Raw genomic sequence first — 20,184 nt, forward strand, 5'->3', positions numbered from 1 at the left:
TTCCTTTCCTTTCTCCTTTCCTTTCCTTTCTCCTTTCCTTTCCTTTCCTTTCCTTTCCTTTCCTTTCCTTTCCTTTCCTTTCCTTTCCTTTCCTAGAATGCACTACTTGACTTGTTTAAAAAGCAGATGGAACTCATACTTTCATCATCACTGTGGTAAAAGCCACATACTTTATATGTACTTTAATCTCCCTCATGGTACCTGCTTTTGTTCATGTTATTTTCTCTACTATATTTAGAACATGTCTTTGGTGACAAAAGTGTGATTCTATTTCAGTCTGACTCAGTAGAGATGAATTTTTTTGCCATGTTTATAGAAGGTTGACTAAAAGCAGGAAGCTTCAGCAGGTTCCATCTTCTTCAGTTTAGCTTTCTACCTTCCATGGCACAATTCTCCTGATTGTAAGGAATGACTAATTCAGCTGGACTTTAGATAACTGTCTTATAAATTACAAGGCAGCCTCTTCCTATAAAGGAAGTCCAGCCTGGGGGGAAGCACATCTGTAGCCCCAGTACGGAGGAGGCTGCGGCAGGAAGATGTCAAGTGAGCCTGGGCTACTCACAAAGAGAGCCCATCTCATACACACCACACCCCTTCTACAGTATAAATGTACCTTCTCAATCCAAAAATTCTGCAAGTACAATCTTTATATGTGATTAATATCATCAAAAAAAGGGGGGGGGGGAACAAATTCTGGTGTTAACAAGGGGGCCTTCCTACTTGAAGAGGACGGCATCCAATGATATAAATCATTCAGGGTACGGTCACTGTCGTGTAAACCACATAAATCTGCCATCATGAGCTAGCTGTATGCTTATGAGGGATTTTTCCTATTTACCATAAATATTACTATTCATTTATATGAATATATAATATATAATAATATAAACATTACTATTTAATGTTACCAAGTACAAAAGAATTTTCCTAGCTTAATGATAAGCATATCTATATTGTTTTTAAAGCCAGAGTCAAAGATATTTATGAATTCTACTAGGGAAGAAAATTAAATTCTGATGCTTAAATTCCATCGTTTTGCCAAAACAATGAATTTTTATGTTCCTAAAGGCATGTTCAAACTTTATTTAAACTTTCAAATAAAGAAAAATTACCAAACATTAACATCATTTCTCAAATTCAAAAAAATATTCTTTTTTTTGTTCCAGGTACAAAGAGATCCATTAAAAACTAGACAGGAGAACAAAAGTTATAAATATTCCATTAGTGGAATTATAAAAATGAGTCATGAGGAGAAAACCACCACGATCATTAAATACTCATATCAGAAGCATAAGCTTGCATTTTGTGCCATATATTCAGATTTAACTGATGTCTTTATGTAGAAATAGTTCAAAGTTTTATGTGTTTACATGAACAATCCAGCTAAGGACAAGAAGAAAGGAGGCAAGCTCATGCCCCTGAGCACTGGTACTGCGGATGCAGTGTAACATGAGGGCAGAGCATGGCACCTAATGTGTACAGAGCTGTGCCTGCTGGAATTACATTAACTCTGGGCACCACAACACATCCCATTTAGTTACAACTGTTTGATCATTCTTCCCTGTAGAGGAATTTTATTTAATCCAGCACACCTTTAATCCCTTTGACTGGAATGCAAACATGTCCTTAGATCACACATTGAATCCCAAACAATAAGGTAAGTAAAGTTAGTTAGGAGAAGCAGCCATGTTTGAAAGTGATGTCTAATTGAGAGGTACACAAAGTGACGAACCAGAGAAAGGTTTGCGAGAATAGGATATGCCCAACTCTCAGCAGAACAGAGAGCAAAGAGAGGCGGCTAAAAGAGAGTGGCGCTGAGGGAAAGAGCAGTGAGTTCCTTTCCATTCAGTTGAGTTCATGCAGTCAATGCAGGAGGCAGTCACTGGAAGGCCCTGGAATTGAGTTCATGGTGGTTCAGTTCAGAGTTCACAGACAGCGTTACCAAGAGAGCTGTACAGAGACTGAAGAGAGGTTGAAGAGAGAACAAGCTAGACACAGGGGAAGACACATGAGCTAGAGAATGAGAAGGAGCCAGAAGATTAGAACAAATTGCTTTCCAAACCTCTGTCTCAAATCTCTTCCTGTCTCAAATCTCTTCCCTTATCCATGCTGTATGCTGCGATGAAGGTGAAAATATCAATCACAGCCGCACTGGGAGCTCTTTCTTGTCACACCTCAGTATGAACAGTAACTCCTCATCCTAGATCACAAACATAGGCCATACCTGCCTCCTTTATCACCTGGAGGCTGCCTCACTAGCAGGCTACTTGAAACCATCTCTGAACTCCCCCAGCACAAGGCTTCTACCATTGTTGGGGGGGGGTGCTTTAGGAGCTTATCATACCTTCCAAGGACAACAGAAGCCCTGTGAGGACTCCCTGTGACGCTCGCCGGACCACATTTTTCTCTACAACAGAAGTGCTCATTCTCTTTTAAACACAAAACTGTCTATTCCCTCCCCTTAAGTCGTGTTTCAGGGCTAACGGTTTCATTTTATATATTTGTTTGTTTATTTGTTTATTCTTAAAAGCATGGAGGAAGGAACAAAAAAAAAATTAGAGGCAATTTTGTTCTTCACTTTAATTGTCCAAACACTGTAAAAATAGCATTATGAGGCCACACTTTATTTTACTTATACTATGGGGGAGGGGAAAGGAGAAAGGGAGGTAGGAAAGGAGGGAGAGAGGGGAGGGCAGAAGAAGAGACATCCCGGACATGTGAATGTTTTAGGCTTTTTGTTTTAAATATGTGCAGGCTCCCAGAAAGCTACCAGACATACAGAGACACATCGGCATGGGCACATGTCTATGCATGCACACACACACTCACACAAACAGAAAAACAAAAACCCTAGCCCCGGTACCTAAACTATAAACATGCTCCTGTTGAATATTTCCTTTAGTGCCCCAGGGGGATATAGCGCAATTCAGGCACAATATCTCCCATCAGAAAAACAAAATCTAAGGACTTTATATTCAGACTTCATTACTTTTTATTTTGCATGTGTACACGTACAGGTCCAAGCAATTTATCTGTGTACGGAGGCACGCAACAGGACTCACAGTGTTTTCAGGACTCACTTTCATGCAAATTAAGACTTTTTAGCAATCTGACAATGGACTTAAAAACAAAGACAAACTTATTATTTTTTCTCTCTAGAGACTTCAGCCTGGACATAGCATACAAAGTACCTTGGTTTAAAGCTCAACTAGTGAAAAACAGGTCAAAATTTGTTCCTTTTTTAAGTTCCACACTTGACAGAGCAGCAAAACCCTACATATGTGGGCTGTGCTTCTCAAATGAGGCTGGCCCCAACAACTGCACAGTGGTACTCGTCGGATTCTGTCAAAGAGCAACACAAATGTCATCACGTGGAGCACTGCAAAACCATTAGCAATGGGAAATGCCATTTGACATTTTTATATATTTTTCCTATGTGCACATATGATTATCCTAATAACTCCCTGCTGGCATTTGTTTCAAGGGTCTATTTAAGAACTATTGCACTCCTCCTCAGCATAAGGTAAATATCATATAAGCCAAACTTTTGTTCACTGTGGCTGCCAAGAAGCTCAGGTTTAATTAATGCTTACATAGTTAAGAATATGAGCCCTGCTTCCTGTCGGAGTTTCCTCTGCCTTTATTTATATGGCTGCCTTTTATATCTTCATTGTGAATATACAGTATATGCTTGTGTATATATTAGATTGGGTTGCAGTACAGTTTAGAAATAATTATCATGGCATTTACTTGTTTTGTATAACGGTTTATAATCTATGTTCTACTTTTATATATAACCCTACTTGGAGGTGGAGATGGTCTCACTATGTAGCCCTGGCTGTCCTGTAACTCGCTCTGTAGACCAGGCTGGCCTCAAACTCTCAGAGATCTGCCTGCCTCTGCCTCCCAAGTGCTGGGATTAAATGTGTCCTACCATATCCAGCTATAGATCCTACTTAATCCATGAAACAAGTCTATTTTAACCAAACAAAAATCAGAGCAAACAAAAATGGGACATATTAAATGACAATTTGGTAAACGGCACAACTGAAGTTCTATCTATTTACATTACCTGCCTTACGGGGGGCATATTAAGCTTTTATATACTTATATATACTTTTTAATAACCTATTTCATTTCATTTCCTTTCCTAGAATGCATTATTTGACCTTTAAAAAGCAGCTGAAACTCATACTTTCATCATCACTGTGGTAAAAGCCACATACTTAATATGTACTTTAATCACCCTCATGGTACCTGCTTTTGTCCATGTTATTTTCTCTACTATATTTAGAACGTTGTTCTCTTTCATCCATGTTTTTTTTTTTTTTTGGGTGGGGGGTGTCTTATAAGAACCCTACGGTTATAAGGTTATAACCCCCTGTCTTATAAGACAGGGGCTGGAGAGATGGCTCAGTTGTTAAGAGCACAGGCTGCTCATCCAAAGTTCCCGAGTTCACTTCCCAGCAACCACATGGCGGCTCACAGCCATGTACAATGGGATCTGATGCCCTCTTCTGCCATGCAGGCATGCATGCAGACAGAGTGCTTATATATATAAACACATATTTAAAAAGAAAGAACAATAAGACAGCATCTACTTCGATCCACACAGGATACCCTATGAAGTATTTTCATGTGATAAAGTCATAATCAACTCTAAAAGCTTCATTGCAAAAGGTACTCATTCTTCTATAAATGACATACTTTGAAACTAAGTCGGGTTTTAAGATAAAATGCTGACTAAAGTTGAATGTCATCTGTATGCTACTAGCTGATAATTCAATTTCTTCTAAAACTAAACACTGAAGAAAAAAGGCAACAAAACCTTCTAACAGTGTTACCAAATAATTTAATTAGATCACTGAAATAAATATTTCCAAGTACAAGCACAGATCATTCTATTTAATAAACCTGCTGCAAATATCGATTGCCTGCACAATTTCCCAGCATTCCTGGCCTATATTAATATATAATAATCTAACTCTCATTATAAAATATTCTTTAGCTATTATTATTTTTTGGTACTTGCAGTTAAAACTAGATTATTTGGCCCTTGCATAGAAATATAACAAAGGGGCTGGGGAGATGGCTCAGTAGGCAAGAGTGCTTGGTATGCAAGCATGAGAACATGAGTTCTAATCCCCAGGGCCTATGTAAAATACTGGGCATGGCTGTAAGTGCTTGTGACCCTGGCACTGCTGGGTGGAAACAGCTGGATCCCAGCAGTTCACTGCCTAGAAAGCCTGGTCCAAACAAAAAGTTTTCAGTTCAGGAAGAGGACCTGTCTCAAAGCAGTAAGAAGACTGGTAGAGAAAAAACACCAAAGTCTACCTCTGTATATTCATGTGGATATAACACCCCCATCAAATACACCAGTCATCAATCAATCAATCATAACATATTAAGAATCGCTAACATGCATGTATTTGACCAATATTTTGTAAACTTGAAGTCAATTAAACAGTATTTATTTCACTTGATAAAAACTGCCTTTGGCAAACCTGATTACTGACTCATTCTGATAATTTTATTCACTCAGAAAGTAAGACTATAATTTTCTTTCCTGTGTAAGTGAGACACATCATGAGTCTTAAATATGTATACATTCTAAGAATAGAATTATATAGCAGCAGGCATTGCTTTATTATATTATTATTAAGCATATTTAATTTTAAATGTTGATTAATGTTTTAATCTTGCCCTTTATATAAAAAGGGTATCTTATGTAATCATTTTCTCCTAGCCCCTACTCATACCTTTTTGGTTTTGGTTTTTTGAGACACAGTTTCTCTCCTGAAGCGTTAGCTGTCCTGGACCTTGCTCTGTAGACCAGGCTGGCCTCCAATTCAGAGATCCACCTGCCTCTGTCTACTGAGTGCTGGGATGAAAGGCGCGCGCCACCACTGGCCAGCTACCTGTGTCTCTTAACTAGCAATATCAAATGCTATTTCCTAAACTCAAGCAGAATATATCAACAGAAACTCAAGTCTCTGGTAACCAATGTATCCCTAGGAATGAGAAACGTAGACGGGACATCCCATGGACCTTTTAGAGCTTTTGGAAATCTCAAAACACATCAGAAATGTGAAATGTGCACAGCTCTAAATAAACTTAAGAGCCAACAAAAACAGAGAACACTACAAAAATTCCAAGCTAGGAAGTCACATTTTTGGGTTTTAAAATATCACTTTTGAAGGGAATGTGCATACAGGACAAACATTTCTGAAATATAACACTTTTCTGTTTAAAACTGAATTCCTGAGCAGGTTCTACAATGCACACAGCTTTACTGATTTCTTTCCAAACTGAAATACAATTTTTCTGTATACATCTTACTTGAAAGATGTCAAACTTCTCAAGAATAGTTACTCTGACACACAAATTTTTAAATGTTGCTTGTATCAAAAATCTATTTGGATGCTTTGAAAGAAGAGTCCATAAAGAAGTGCCTCAGAGGTTACATGGAAGAGAACACACAAAACAATTTTAAATGAAAATTGCTCCCAGCCAGTGATTTTTTTTTTTCCATCTCCATATACAAAAGAGGAAGATAGATCCAAAGAGTTCACCAGCAATAAAGCCCTATTTCCTCTCATTTGGTAGGTGTGTTGCTCCGTTTTGTGATGTGGGAATTACATAAGAACATTCTCTTGTGTGAGGAGGAAATGCCTATTATGGGAACTGACAAGGCTGTTACTAAAACTGAGGCCTGACCTACTTATTTGCTAGAGTTCCATGAATTTTATGGTTCCTTCTTTCAAATAAACTGCTGGCTAAGGTAACGTTGGCAAATGTCTATCTATCACATACGCACAGATTTCTCCATTTCCCCCCAGTAGTGAGTTGCTTACAGTACGCTCTGTGAGCGTTAGTTTCCTATTTACTATGTGCCTACTGCCCCCTGGATAGAGCCGTGCCTGTAAAATTATTCATTGAGAGCACACTCATAACCAACCTCAATTCGTCTCACAGGTTAAACCTGCTAATAAATATGAACTTTAAAATACACTGTATTTTGAAGAAGCAAGTCTTTTGAATGTACTAACTTGTAATGTTTCTTTCTCTAAAAAAAAAAAAAAAAAAAAAAAAAAGCATCATTTTCTTGATAAAGAGGAAATGAATCAAATTAGATAAAATAGAAGTCTCCGTCATCTCAGGTAAACCTAATTTTCAGGTTTCTTTTTTATTTTAAATTTTTATTATTAGTTACATTTTATTAACTCTGTATCCGAGCTGTATCTCACTCCCTCATTCCCTCCCAATCCTACACTCCCTCCCTCATCTCTCCCTGCCCATTTCCAAGTCCACTGATTGGGAAGGACCTCCTCCCCTTTCACCTGATCCTGTTTTATCAGGTATCTTCAGGACTGGCTGCAAAGTCCTCCTCTGTGGCCTAGCAGGACTGCTCCTCCCTTGGGGGGTGGGGAGGTCAAAGAGCCTGCCAAGGAGTTCCTGTCAGAAATAGTCCCTGTTCCCCTTACTATGGGAAACTGAGCTACCACGGGCTACATCCGAGCAGAGGTTCTAGGTTATATGCATACATGGTCCTTGGTGGAGTGTCAGTCTAAGAAAAGACCCTGTGCCCGGATATATTTGGTCCTTGTGGAGCTCCTATCCTTTCCTCATCAGACTAACTCCCCTTCTTTCATATTATTCCCTGCACTCTGCCCAAGGTTTAGTTATGAGTCTTAGTATCTGCTTTGATACACTGCTAGGTAGAGACCCTCTGTGGTAGGCTCCTGTCCTGCAGGACCGGAGAGCAGAGAGCCCGGATACCTCAGATTTCTTAAAATCCCAATTGTCGCAAAAGAACTGGTAAGCGCATTTCAAGTAAATTCACAAGAAACTAAGAAGCACTAATTTAATACTTTCATATCTATCTTGAAATTTAAGTATAAACTCTAGTTTTCTCTAGAATAATCCTGGAGAAAACACTAAGAAACTAACATAAAATAAAAGAATAGGGGGAAGAAGGGTGGGATCAGGAGGGGAGGAGGGAGGGGCTTATGGGGGGGTACAAAATGAATAAAGTGTAATTAATAATAATAAAAAATATTAAAAAAAGAAAAGAATAAGAAAGCAGTCTTAAGTTATATACTTTACAACATGGTACAATGAATACATTGTGTCACATGATTTATAGTAATAAATCACTTCTGTTTATCATTTTTAAGACCCTGAGCTTCATTTTCCTTGACCAAGGCTTAGACGTGAAAAATCTGTCTTAATTCTCTGTATTTATCAACCTGACTGTAATTTCCATTAAAGGATGAAGCTGTAGTAAATGTTTTTACATAAATGAAAAATATTAATATCACACCCTAAACCATACCAGTAAAGGTTTATACTGCATATTTCACGAAAAAAAAGAAACAAACATTTTAAACACTATCATTGTGAACTTTAGTTTTATCAAATTATAGCCTTATTGTCTTGACATTTGTCCCTTGAATTCAAGGATACACAGGAAATAAAATGACTGTGTGTGTCCATGAAAACCATAGAAAATCAGGACAGATTGCTGTGTTTCTTTATTTTGCCATTACTAAGGGAAACTCCAGGACAAAAGTCTCACAAAAGGTAATAATTAGCATGCTTGGAGGAAAAAAGGATTCAAGAATCATTAAGTTGAATATTATTTAAATACTCTTGGGGGCTTTAAATTCTTCAGCAAACACAAAAGAATGAAAACAGTGGATTGGGAGGGAACGAGGGAGAGGCCACAGCTGGGATACAAATTGAATAAACTGTAATCAATGATAATAAAAAAATATATTAACATAAAAATAATGAAAACCATAGTAGATAATACTCTGAAAGTCTATACAACCATCCTGTAACTAATACTGTACAGAGGTTATTTTATACATATTAATAAAAATAGTTTTATTTAAATGAATAATTTTTGAGAACTGAGAGCACAATCTATGTTGCTTGAATAAAAACCACACATACACACAGAGACACACACACACAATGCAAAACTATAAATATGAAGAACTATCATTTGTAAACGAAGCTAACATTTCAAGATAGAAAGAATAAGAACAGGGGCAGAACACATGTAACTTTACATGCATCATCAGGGGTTGGAAAATGGAAGCTACATGTTACATTAAGATGTCCTGGACATTACAGTACAGGAAAGAGAACGGAGCAAGAATAGGTGAGGACAGCCTTACCACTAATGCTACAGGACAATTATAGCTAATAGCTAGAGTTTCTTTTTGTTTTACCATAAATATGGGTACGCTCTCCCTCTCCACCTGGTTCACCAGTATAAATTACATTTTAAAACACTGCATTATAAAAAGAGCAAAATACTTAGTGTTCACAGCAAAACACAACTCACCTAAGATACAGACTTAACAGGGAAGATGCAGTAAAATTACCCTGGTCATACAAATATAACTGAATTTGTAGAAGGTTTAAACTTGAATGATAAGTATGTGGTTTCTGGCTCAGAAAATCAGAATCCAGGGAAAACCAAGATATGGCTAATGAATTTGAAATCACTCAAAATCTGCGGTTTGTTTGCTGAGATAGGATCTCTTTATAGAGCCCAGCCTGGCCTTGAACTCATGATCCTCCTGTCTCTGCCTCTGGAGTGCTGGGATTAAAAGTATTTGTCACCATGTCCGCCTTAATACTCAGAAAGTTTTCAGTGGACGTGTGAGAGGAGAAGTAGAAATCACAGTATGTTTGCAATAAACTGACACCCAAGTTCGTGCTTCCTCTGTCTAGAACAGTGTTCCCAAAGGTGTTCAGAATGACAATGACATACAGGAAACTGGAATGGAGCCAATGCAAATGTTGTGGGCTAATCTAGCTGTTGTGGAGATGATGAATTTTATGATAGTTTTTTTGAATGGTGATTAATTAAAACTTCATTTGGACAGACTTAGAAACTAAAAACTTTTCCTATGCGTATTTAGATAGTACTGCATTAAGGCCTAATTTTAAAATCTGCAAATGGGTTTCTGTTAAACTGAAAGACCTCAGAGTTTCAGCAGTGTGCTTTAAAATGTCTCTTGTGAAAATGGATAGCTAGTCCCTATAACGTCTTAGGAATACGATGGCCCAACGTGCCATCCGTTCTGCTGAATAAGCAGAGCTAAAGCTAACTGGACTGTCTAGAATGTCAGTTCTGACACCAAATTAAAACTAATGTGAAAAATCGTCTTAAAAAGTCATAGAAGCATTACCGACAGGTTAGCACTTACGGCTGTCGTAGCAGATGTTTCCCAAGGCCCTGCCCGTCTGCAGCAGCACTTCCTGGTCTTTGCTGTGTAACAGCTGTACCAGTGGTGAAACCAATCCGGCATCGACACATGGCATTCGCATAAATTCTGAAAGGAGGAGACATTCAATTAGAACGTGAAAGATACACATTTTACATACATCATCTTCCCCTAGTGAAATAAACAGGCAGTATTAAGATGTTTACAGGGCTTACTATTTAAAGAGCACATTTCTTTTCCAAGGCACCTGCCTCAGCCCTATTAAATACCCGATGAAATAAATAAATGCATGAAAACAAGAAGGATCACATTATCCTCTGTCATTCGTCTCTTCTATAAGCCAATTGTATTTTTAATTAACTGTCACTACACCTAAGCTGCCACTCTCTCCTGAGAATGACTGACGTGCTTTAGAAACAGTTTCGTGATGGCGGCGGTGCTTTCAACGACTGTGATAATTAGAGGATAAGCTGTAAACTAAACTATCAAATGCTCCAATTTATCAATATATGGTCTCGAAAAGCTCACAGTTGAAAAATATTTTTTAAATGATCCTATGAAGTACTTTTCTTTTCCAACTGTGAAGGCCTAGAAGAATCCCGAGTTCCTCATCTTTATTCCTATTCTTTATGAACACCCACGGTTTGGACTCATGCCTGCTGTTGCCATGTGCATGCAATCCTAGGTCTAACCAAATACTACGCTTTCCTGCCATTCAAATTTGTTTTTCCCTCATCTTTAAGTTTACCATTCTCTGCTTATCGACCCTTGGTGATACCATCACAGAAATGATTAAAAATAAACTTCACCCTTGTAGTGCCTCACCTCAAAACTGTAAAAGGTAAAAAAGAAAGGTAGTTGATGAAAACTCTCCACAAGCCAGTGTTAAAATTATCCTTTTAGACTTCACACTTACTATAGGCATGCTCTAGTGAATAAACAAAGAGCTACTTCTTCAGGGCAAAATCTATCTTACTAAACATACTAACTTTTCACTCCCACTTTCAAGAGGGTCCATGTCTTCATCTATTTTTATTTCATGTAGTCTGTGTGTAGCCTTATAAGCAATCTTTCTCATTTCTTTAATAATAATAATAAAAAAAAAAAAAAAAAAAAAAGCCAGGCACTCCTATAATACCAGTACTCTGGAAGGCAGAGGCAAGTAGATATCTGAGTTCAAGGTCAGCCTGATCTACAAAGTGAGTCCAGGACAGCCAAGGCTACACAGAGAAACCCTCCCTGAAAAAGCAAAATGAATCAGCAAATAAAATAAATAAATAAATAAACAAATAAATAAATAAATAAGTGAAACAAATAAGTATCTCAAAGTGCCGCATGTAAGGTATTAGGTGAGCGGTAACTCCTAAACAATGTTTCCCTTTGGACAGGTGTGAGTGACAGAGATAAGCGCTCTGCCTACAGGATTTCTTTCCTACAGTATTTCTTATCATTTTTTTTTGTATTACTGAAACCCTACTGCAATTGACACTCCCATGATTAAAATTACTTCCTACTCCTAAAGCTAACCCCTGAGTTTTATTAATGTAGACCATCCTACAATGTGCTGAGAAAAGGAGTTATGTTATGCACACGCAGAAGCTAAAAAGACACCAGCATCAATCTACTTGCGGGCTTCCTAGCATGTTAGTGCGTATTTCAGAAATGTCTACAGACTTCAACTGTTAAATAATTAAAATGACTCATTTCTTTTTCACCAAGCTACATTTATCTTACAATAGTTGAGATAATTTTATTTATTGCTGTTTTAAATAGGAAATTCAGAAACAGTATAATTTGGATTTTTATTTAAAAAATGGTACCTTTTTTTTAAAAAAAATTACTGTTTTGTTAACTGCCTTCAAAGAATGCAAAAAAGAAAATCAAGAAATTATGGCTTTTATTTGTTCTAATATTTTAATTGTTTATCTGACACCAATTTCTCAAAACCTGGACTTTACAATCAGTATCTGTAAAATGATGGAAAATAAATACAGAAAATTTGTAACAGTGTTCTGGTCATTTTTATTAGGAAGCAAATGGCTAGAACAAAGCTCCTACAGATGCCAATTTGTGGTTAATATAAAGGCAACTTGGCAGCCTCTGGAGAAGTAAACTCCTAAAAATCCTGTTTGAATGAAGATGGGTAACATTCCTTAGCTAATTTAAAATAACCAACCCATCTCTCCTTACCTTCCTCCCTCTCCCCGTGTGTGTGCGTGTGCAAGCACACATGTACGACTCCAGAACTTATCGAGGATGTCTAAAACATCGTGTGTATTATACTGGAGAAGCTTCAGAATGGCTCTGATGGTCATCTGCATTCACAGGGGTTCCTAGCATACACACAGGAATCTGCACCCAGCCATGCCAGCGGGATTCTAAAACACACCCAGCCTGGACAGTAACGAGTCTACTTGGAAAGATCAGCTAAACGGAGCAATGGTAATGAAATAAAGGAAAGGTCAGGCTCTCTTGTCAAGCTGAACTCCAGAAAATGGAAACCATGAAGTACAGATGGGGAGGACAGAAAGAACGGCATGGCTGAGCACAGGCTGGTGGAAGCCTCAGAGAGCAGAAGCCACTACACACGTGTACATGTGTCTGCATGTCCATAAACACAGATTCTACTTTATCCTAATTTTTGCATTAGGTATGAACTTCCATTCAGAGGCACTGTTTTAGCCCTATGTTAATAAAATTTAAAAACAAAGTGGCTTCTCAGCTCTTTGTACCTTTGGTTTAGTAAAATATTCATAATTTCTTATTTTCACTTTTTCTTTGTCAAACTTGCTTCAACTACATATTCATTCAGTGTTATCATAAAGTATAGGCTACGATGAAAACCACAAAATAATTCTCTTTGTATACACAGATTCATAAATTGTACATACATACTGATCAAATAAGAAGCAAGAACTAACCCAAAGCTCGCAAGCCAAATACAGGGAGTCTAGGTACGTCTGCTACATCAACAGAGTTCAAATTTTTAATAACCTTCCTTTATCAACTGCTAGCTTTATACAATTTTCTCTTGACCTGCAAAGGAAACAGCAAGGCATGGCTACAGGAAAAATGACCTCACGGTGAGCTGACAAGCTTCTGCTTTTGACAGAGGCTTTCTTTATTGTTCTTATCTCTAGAGGTAATACTGACAGCTGTTCTTGCATGGTCATGGTGAGGTTCCAACACCTGAAGTGTCAAGTAAAGGTTAGCTACTAGACAACATGGTACACCCCCACCCCGACGTTTCAAGGTGCTGCTTCTAGTGAAAACATATTACACATTAAAATACCTACCTGATATGGAATGAAGGACAGAGTTAAAATACATTAAATGACTGAATAAAAAACTCTAGTGTTTCTGTAGGGCCTTTGCTGGGTCCCTCTGATTCTTAGTGCTCTGTGCATGCTGGTAGAAAGTCTGATATAGGAAGAAAAAGCATAATGTTGCCTCATGCTGCTGACTTTCTGTTGCTTTGGACCAAGACGGGTTAACCTTATACTCATTTAAATTGCCTAGAGGACTTGTTAAAACAAACTACAAGAACTTAGAACAACGTATATAACACAACACAGTGTAAGCACATAATAGTGGCTAATGTTGGGAATTACTAGTACTATTATGAATACCTTTTAGTACTAGTTTTTATTATTATTTATTGCATGTATGTACACGTTTGTATGTGTGGAACAGCGTGTTCACAAGACTGTATGCACATCTGTGCAGAGGCCTAGCTGACACTGGGATCTTCCACTGATCTCTAGTTTATTTTCTGACACTGAGTCTCTCATAGAACCTGGACTTCGTTGAGTCTGGCTAGTCTAGCTAACCAGCTTGCTCTGGGAATCGCATCTCTGCCTCTGGAGTACTGGGACTGCAGGCAGGCAGCATATTAGCCCAGTTTTCACGTGGGTTCTAGGAAGCTGAGCTTCACACTTATGCATCATGTACTTTACCTGGTGAGCAATCAACCCAGGTACAAGTCCAATTTTAATGGAAAGATACACTCATAGATATCTCTGTCTTGCTTACTTCTCTATTGCCTCAAACCAGATTTAAGTCTGTCACATATTGGAATAATTTATGTAAAGGTCTAAATGTCTATTACTATAATTATAACTATACTGTCATATCATGCTTGACTGTCTCACTGAATTTTGAACATAGTCAGGCATGTCAAAATTCATGTTTTTATATGCGAATAAAATATAAGCACATTCTATGTTCAATCTGAACTTAGGAGTTATAAACTAGTATTTCTTCCTTGTAGCTACATAATGTGCACAGCAAAGAAAAATCACCTCTAATGATTATTTTTTTCTAGTTGTCAAGTTTCTAATGAATATGCTGTTGTGTCATGTTGCATTTCTAAAGAAATGTTTAAAAAAATTCAGTAAGAATCTTCTCTACTTTCTCAGCCACTTATTTTTTTTTTTTTTAAAGAAATGAGGTTAACTAAGCAATAAACATCCAAATATATCCATCCCATTTACTTTCACTGGTAAGGTAATAGGCCCTGTACTTGCCTGATTCAAAGTGCAAATGCTAACAAGCACTCTACTCTGAGTTTAGACCCTCCAGACTAAACCTCCGCTAGCAGAACTGTCCAACTGTCCTCAGCACACGGAATGCATGCTACAATAAAAAAGAGGGCTTGTAGGAAAAGTAAATCTTGTCTTCTGAATCCCCAAAATCCATACTCTGACTCTGATGAGTTACAAATATACCACTTATCTTAAAACCCAAGCTGCTTTCTATAAAAAGAGGTTAGTTTAAGTTAACAAATAATTGGAAGGCTCCATTTTTCAGCCCAGGTCAGTAATCTTAGATAATGGCAAATAAATCATAGAAAGCCAGTTTTCAGTGAACATGAAATATGATTTACCAATATAGAAGCTCACTGACACTTGAAGGGCATTTTGATGAGCTTTAGGATAGGAAAGTGTTTTGTGCCAGTTTCATTTTTGGTAATTTACATAAACACACATTACCTTATCAGCCCAAACAACAGTTCTTGGCAAAATAAATTATTAATGGTAATTACTCAAATGAAATGGGAAAATTTTTAAATTTCTCTGTGAAAAGTACTGACCTATGAAACATATTAGAATAAAAGAGATGATAACAAATTCTGTCCTACTAAGACACACTGTTATTATAATTACTGGAGTGTCCCCTTAAGCTTAAAAGCTGCTTTGCAGAGTCAATGTTTCCTAAAACTGATCAAATTAAAACCATGTAAAAATATTACTGGTTAATTCTTCCAAGGAATTTGTCACTAGATAGAAATAACACACAATGGGATGAATTAAGTTCTATTTAATTTATGAAACCACTGTTTTTGCAAGGTGAAGAGGTTAAATTTCAGTAAAGAATTTGAGACAGGGTTGTTTTCTATGGACGCAAGAGTGGAAAAGAGAACACACACCCCAACTGCACTGTTGCTATAAATGTCAATTCAAAACAGGGAACACTGAAGGGGGAAAACGCCAGGTGAGGCAACACACCAACAAACCAACACACAGAGGGAAACGCAAGAGATGGACAACTGATGAGCTAAATGAAAAAAAATGATAAAAGAACAACAGAGATGAATAAGAAGTTTCCCTTAATTGTACTATGAATAAGTGGAAATATATAAAGAAAATTACTGTTAACTGGAGTCATCTAAAACAGAAACATAAAATCAAAGAAAAATGAAGTAGAAAAAGTCTAATCTATGAAATCAAAACATAAATTAATAAAACCTACTGACAAGTAAGGTGTAAAACTGAAGATGTTCCGAGGAGAAAACTCTTGATGAGAACCTCACCATTTTTGGCTACTTCTGCTATGATGTTGGCTACTTTGGCTGTGCAGGAAGACTGTGGTGTCAGCAGATTTGCAAACAACTGAAGTATTCCACTTCCTTGTATTTTTTCACTTGTTTCTGTGTCTGAAAGAGAGAAAAGGCTTCCATTAATGCAAACACAAACTCGAACTACTAACAATAATAAATTATTCAAGAATTTCCCCGTCATAATAAAAGCTTGTTTCAATATACATTTAACCTCATATAAATTACCTTTTGCTATGTAGGCTGCCTTTATCCTGAGTTTTAATCTTCACAATATGCTACAGTATTTTTGGGTTGTCTCTGGTCATACTACAAAGGGAATTTTCTTACTCTGTCAACTATAGAGCAACTTAGTTTTAGTGTTAATTTCAATGGTATCAATCTGGAACAGGGATTTTTTTCTACATCCTTTGTGAATTTTTAGAGCTATAACAATATAATTTTATGGTCCCCTATAATAGTATAGTAACTTTAAAAGCGGTTATAATGGCTAACTTCGTACTTCATAAAATTTTTTATGTAATGAATGATAGCTAAGATTACATACTTCCATATAACCACATTTTAGTATAACTCATTAGAGTCACTACTACTACTGAGAGAGAGGAAATAAGCTCCATGATATTCAAAACTTTCTTTGTAATACAGAAATTCAAGAGTTCCTAACTGCTTTCCCTAAAGAGCCTTAAGACAAAAACAAGCTCCTTTATGTATCTACTATTGAAGAATAACATGTTAAATCACAAGGCAATAGGGTTTTCTAGATAATACAAATAAGGAATAGGCAAAAGAAATTACTATTTGATTATAGGCAATGAGGAGAAATATGTGTTTACTGAGATTATAGGACTCATTAAAATCTTCAATTAAAATTTGACTGTATAATACGCTTATATGTTGTAGATCTTTGAATATGTAAGTAACAGAGAACAGTAAGAATTAAGAATTTCTTCTTTCTTTCTTTCTTTCATTATTATTATTATTATTATTATTATTATTATTATTTTTGTTTTTTGTTTTTCGAGACAGCATTTTTCTGTGTAGCCTTGTCTGTCCTGGACTCACTCTGTAGACTAGGCTGGCCTTGAACTCACAGAGATCCACCTGCCTCTGCCTTTCCAGGTACTGGGATTATAGGCGTGCACCACTGAGCCTGGCTTACTAAGAACGTCTTAAAAGACAGGTGAAATGAATAGAGAAGCAGGAAAGTCGTTACTCAAGTAATTCAAGAATATGGACAAAAATGTATTTCTTTACCGTTAATGCTGAATGTTAGTGCTTCTTGTCTTTAAGACACTTTTGCATTTATTTATTTTTATATGTATGTATGTATGTATGTATGTGCACAGGTGTGCTCCTTCATTACAGTGTGTCTGTGGAGGTCAGAGGGGAACTTAAGCGAGTCAGTTCTCTTTCCCCCGTGAGTTCAAGGGATCAAGACTGGGCCATCAGGCTTGGTGGGAAGCACCTTCATCCACTGAATCACCTTGCCCGCCCCTAAATAGTGTTTTTCAAACTGTGCATTCCAATTTATTACTGAGCTCTTGAAAGAGAAATAGGAATTATCACCTACAACAACAAAAGAATTAAAAATGCACATATTAAGGTAAAACTTTATTCTTTATGTTTTGGGTTAAGTTGTGTTATACGTAAATGTGTTCACAACACACACACTCTTCCAACATGCCAGAAAGTGGTGAAGTCACTTTTGTCGTGTTGAAATGCTTTGTTTGCTGACCACTGCTGCAGAGGATCTACTGCTGAACACAGCAGCTCAGACTTCCCCAGTGGTCTAGACCACCATCTCCTTGTGAAGGGCTGACAGCGGGAACCTGGCATAAGACAGAATCCAGACTGGACCTGAGACTCGGGCGTGTGTGCACGAAGGCAAGCGTTAACTGCACATTATTCTTGTGTGGTTCATCTTAGATGTAAGTTAAAGATTATTTGAGTATCATATATGAATGTTAGGAACAAGAGAAAGACATACAACAAAACGGTGCAAGCATTTCACCGTGACACAGCTTCCCACAACCACGTACATGGATTTTTACACAGGTCTAGAATTTAAATACTCTAGAGTTATAAATTTCTTTTGCCATAAAAATATAACCAAACATGCTATGAAACTAAAATGTCAATGTCTAATAAATATGAAGTAGCTGCTCTCTTTTCAGACAGAGTCTCAATATGTAGCTCTGCTGACCTAAAATTCACTATGTAGACCAGGCTGGCTTTGAATTTAGAGAGATCCACCTGCCTCTGCCTCCAAAGTGCCATTACACCTAACCAAGCACAGTTTCAGTGAACCTCACTCTCTCCCTGTCTCAAAATGCACACTTACCTGTATGTTCAGGTATCTATGAACATCTTTAAAATGGTTTTAAAAGGCATTGAGAAATAGTTAAGACTGCATTCCCCTCAAGTGAACCTTTCCCAATGGGTATTAAATCTAAGAGCAGAGATGCAAGGAAGAGAGGGGCATGTATAAGCATAGGAAGGGAACACTACTCAAAGTACATTATACACTTGTACAAAAATCGCCACGTAGAGTGAATATACATACTACTGCAAAAAGTGTAAAGAAAGAATACAGCAAAAGCCCATTTATGTAACAATGCCATTAGAAACCGGTTTTACTAAATGACTAAGCTGTGAGACTCACCCTACAAAATTATAGCAGATGATTTTGATAGTCATGATTATTTCCATCCAGGGGACAACATAAGCTATGGCTGAAGCTGTGTTTGAAAAATCGTCACAAGAATAAGCAGGGGGACTCTGTAAAATTATCACTAACTAGGTCATACGGCAACTGCTACAAATGGAGAGTCGTAGAGTTCAACGATGAAAGGCGCTGACTCGGAAGTAAACCCCGAGAGGAACTGTACAACAGCTGTGGGAACACAGAGTACACAGCTGGACTGTTCATCTCTAAGGTGAAAGTCATTACTGAAGAAATGGTCCCAACAGGAAAAGTGAATTTCCTCACCCCAGTCTTAGAGGTTTTGGATACAACAGCAAAGGAGCATTTTCTGTCAGACACCCTGGAGGGAAACAGCAAGCAAACAAAGCTACAGAAATCTGCCATCTGCAGGACTCCTTACAGTCCCTAATTTAGTAACACTTATAGTGAGCCTAACAAGATTATATTCTGCTTCTCAAGAAAGTAATTACTTAACAAGGGATCCAAAAATGGGTAGTTAAAAAAAATACATAGAAGGAGGTAGTATCCCACATACTATTATAAGTCAATGGTGACATGATATATACTCCAGTTTACAGGAGAAATGAAAAAAAAAAAAATAAAGATATGCAGAGAACTTTTTTATAGTAAATCACTGGACATTGACATTACTATATTTTGGGGAAAGTTAAAAAAAAGAGAGAGCGAGATGAAGGTTCTTATTACCTTCAGGTGTTAACAAGAATGCTGTGTAAGGGGTGGTGGCTGGTTCCTAGGCCTTGGTGTGTTTTTAGAACAGGTCAGAGGCAAGCAGGGTTCGAAACGGGGCAGGTAATGTGGGAGGATTGCATAGAGGCGTGGGGACAGACACAAGGACACTGGTGGTTGGCCCAGTCTGAGAGCGGAGCTGGGAGGAAGGTCCCTGCCCATGGGTACCCCCGACCCCATCCACAACAGTCATTAAGGTGTGCAGCTCCTGGCACTCCGGAAGCTTGGGCCCTTGAGGGACCTGCTTGGTTTCGGTCCCACAGCCTAAGTATCGCAGGGTAAAGATCTTGTGGCTTCAGTCATTGGTGAAACCTCAGATGCCTCTGGTTTCCTATTCACTGTGGCACTGGCAGTTGCAGATTCTTGTAAGGCTGATACAGCTCAGCCAAGAATGAAGTACATGCAGATTTCCACAGAATTGATGATTCCGCAAAAGATTCTGAAGGCACAAGAAAGACTAGCAGTTTTAGAACGTGAAGAATTTCTATGGATTAAGGTTCATAGAGGTTTGTCACTAACCTGTGTTTCTGAACTTTGAACTGTGAATCTGTGAGCCAGTCATTTTTTTCAATAAATAAACAATTAAGGATTAGAAAAGCTGAATATTCACATGTAGAAGCATGAATATCTCTCACCCTGAACAAAAACCA

General features: G+C 37.6%; 1 protein-coding gene across 1 annotated transcript in view; it reads right to left on the reverse strand.

Annotated features, from left to right (window-relative positions):
• The window catches only part of Rap1gds1 (Rap1 GTPase-GDP dissociation stimulator 1), a 102,257-nt gene that overhangs the window by 55,235 nt on the left and 26,838 nt on the right, over positions 1-20,184 (reverse strand). Inside the window, exons 3-4 of the mRNA XM_055628087.1 lie at positions 16,057-16,179; positions 10,227-10,352 (exon numbers count right to left, since the gene is read on the reverse strand). Of these exons, the coding sequence (XP_055484062.1) occupies positions 10,227-10,352; positions 16,057-16,179 (249 nt within the window). The remainder of the gene's footprint in view (positions 1-10,226; positions 10,353-16,056; positions 16,180-20,184) is intronic.

This window comes from Psammomys obesus, unplaced genomic scaffold (genome assembly GCF_907164565.1).
Source record: "Psammomys obesus unplaced genomic scaffold, mPsaObe1.curated_primary_1811, whole genome shotgun sequence".
NCBI classification, from domain to species: Eukaryota; Metazoa; Chordata; class Mammalia; order Rodentia; family Muridae; genus Psammomys; species Psammomys obesus.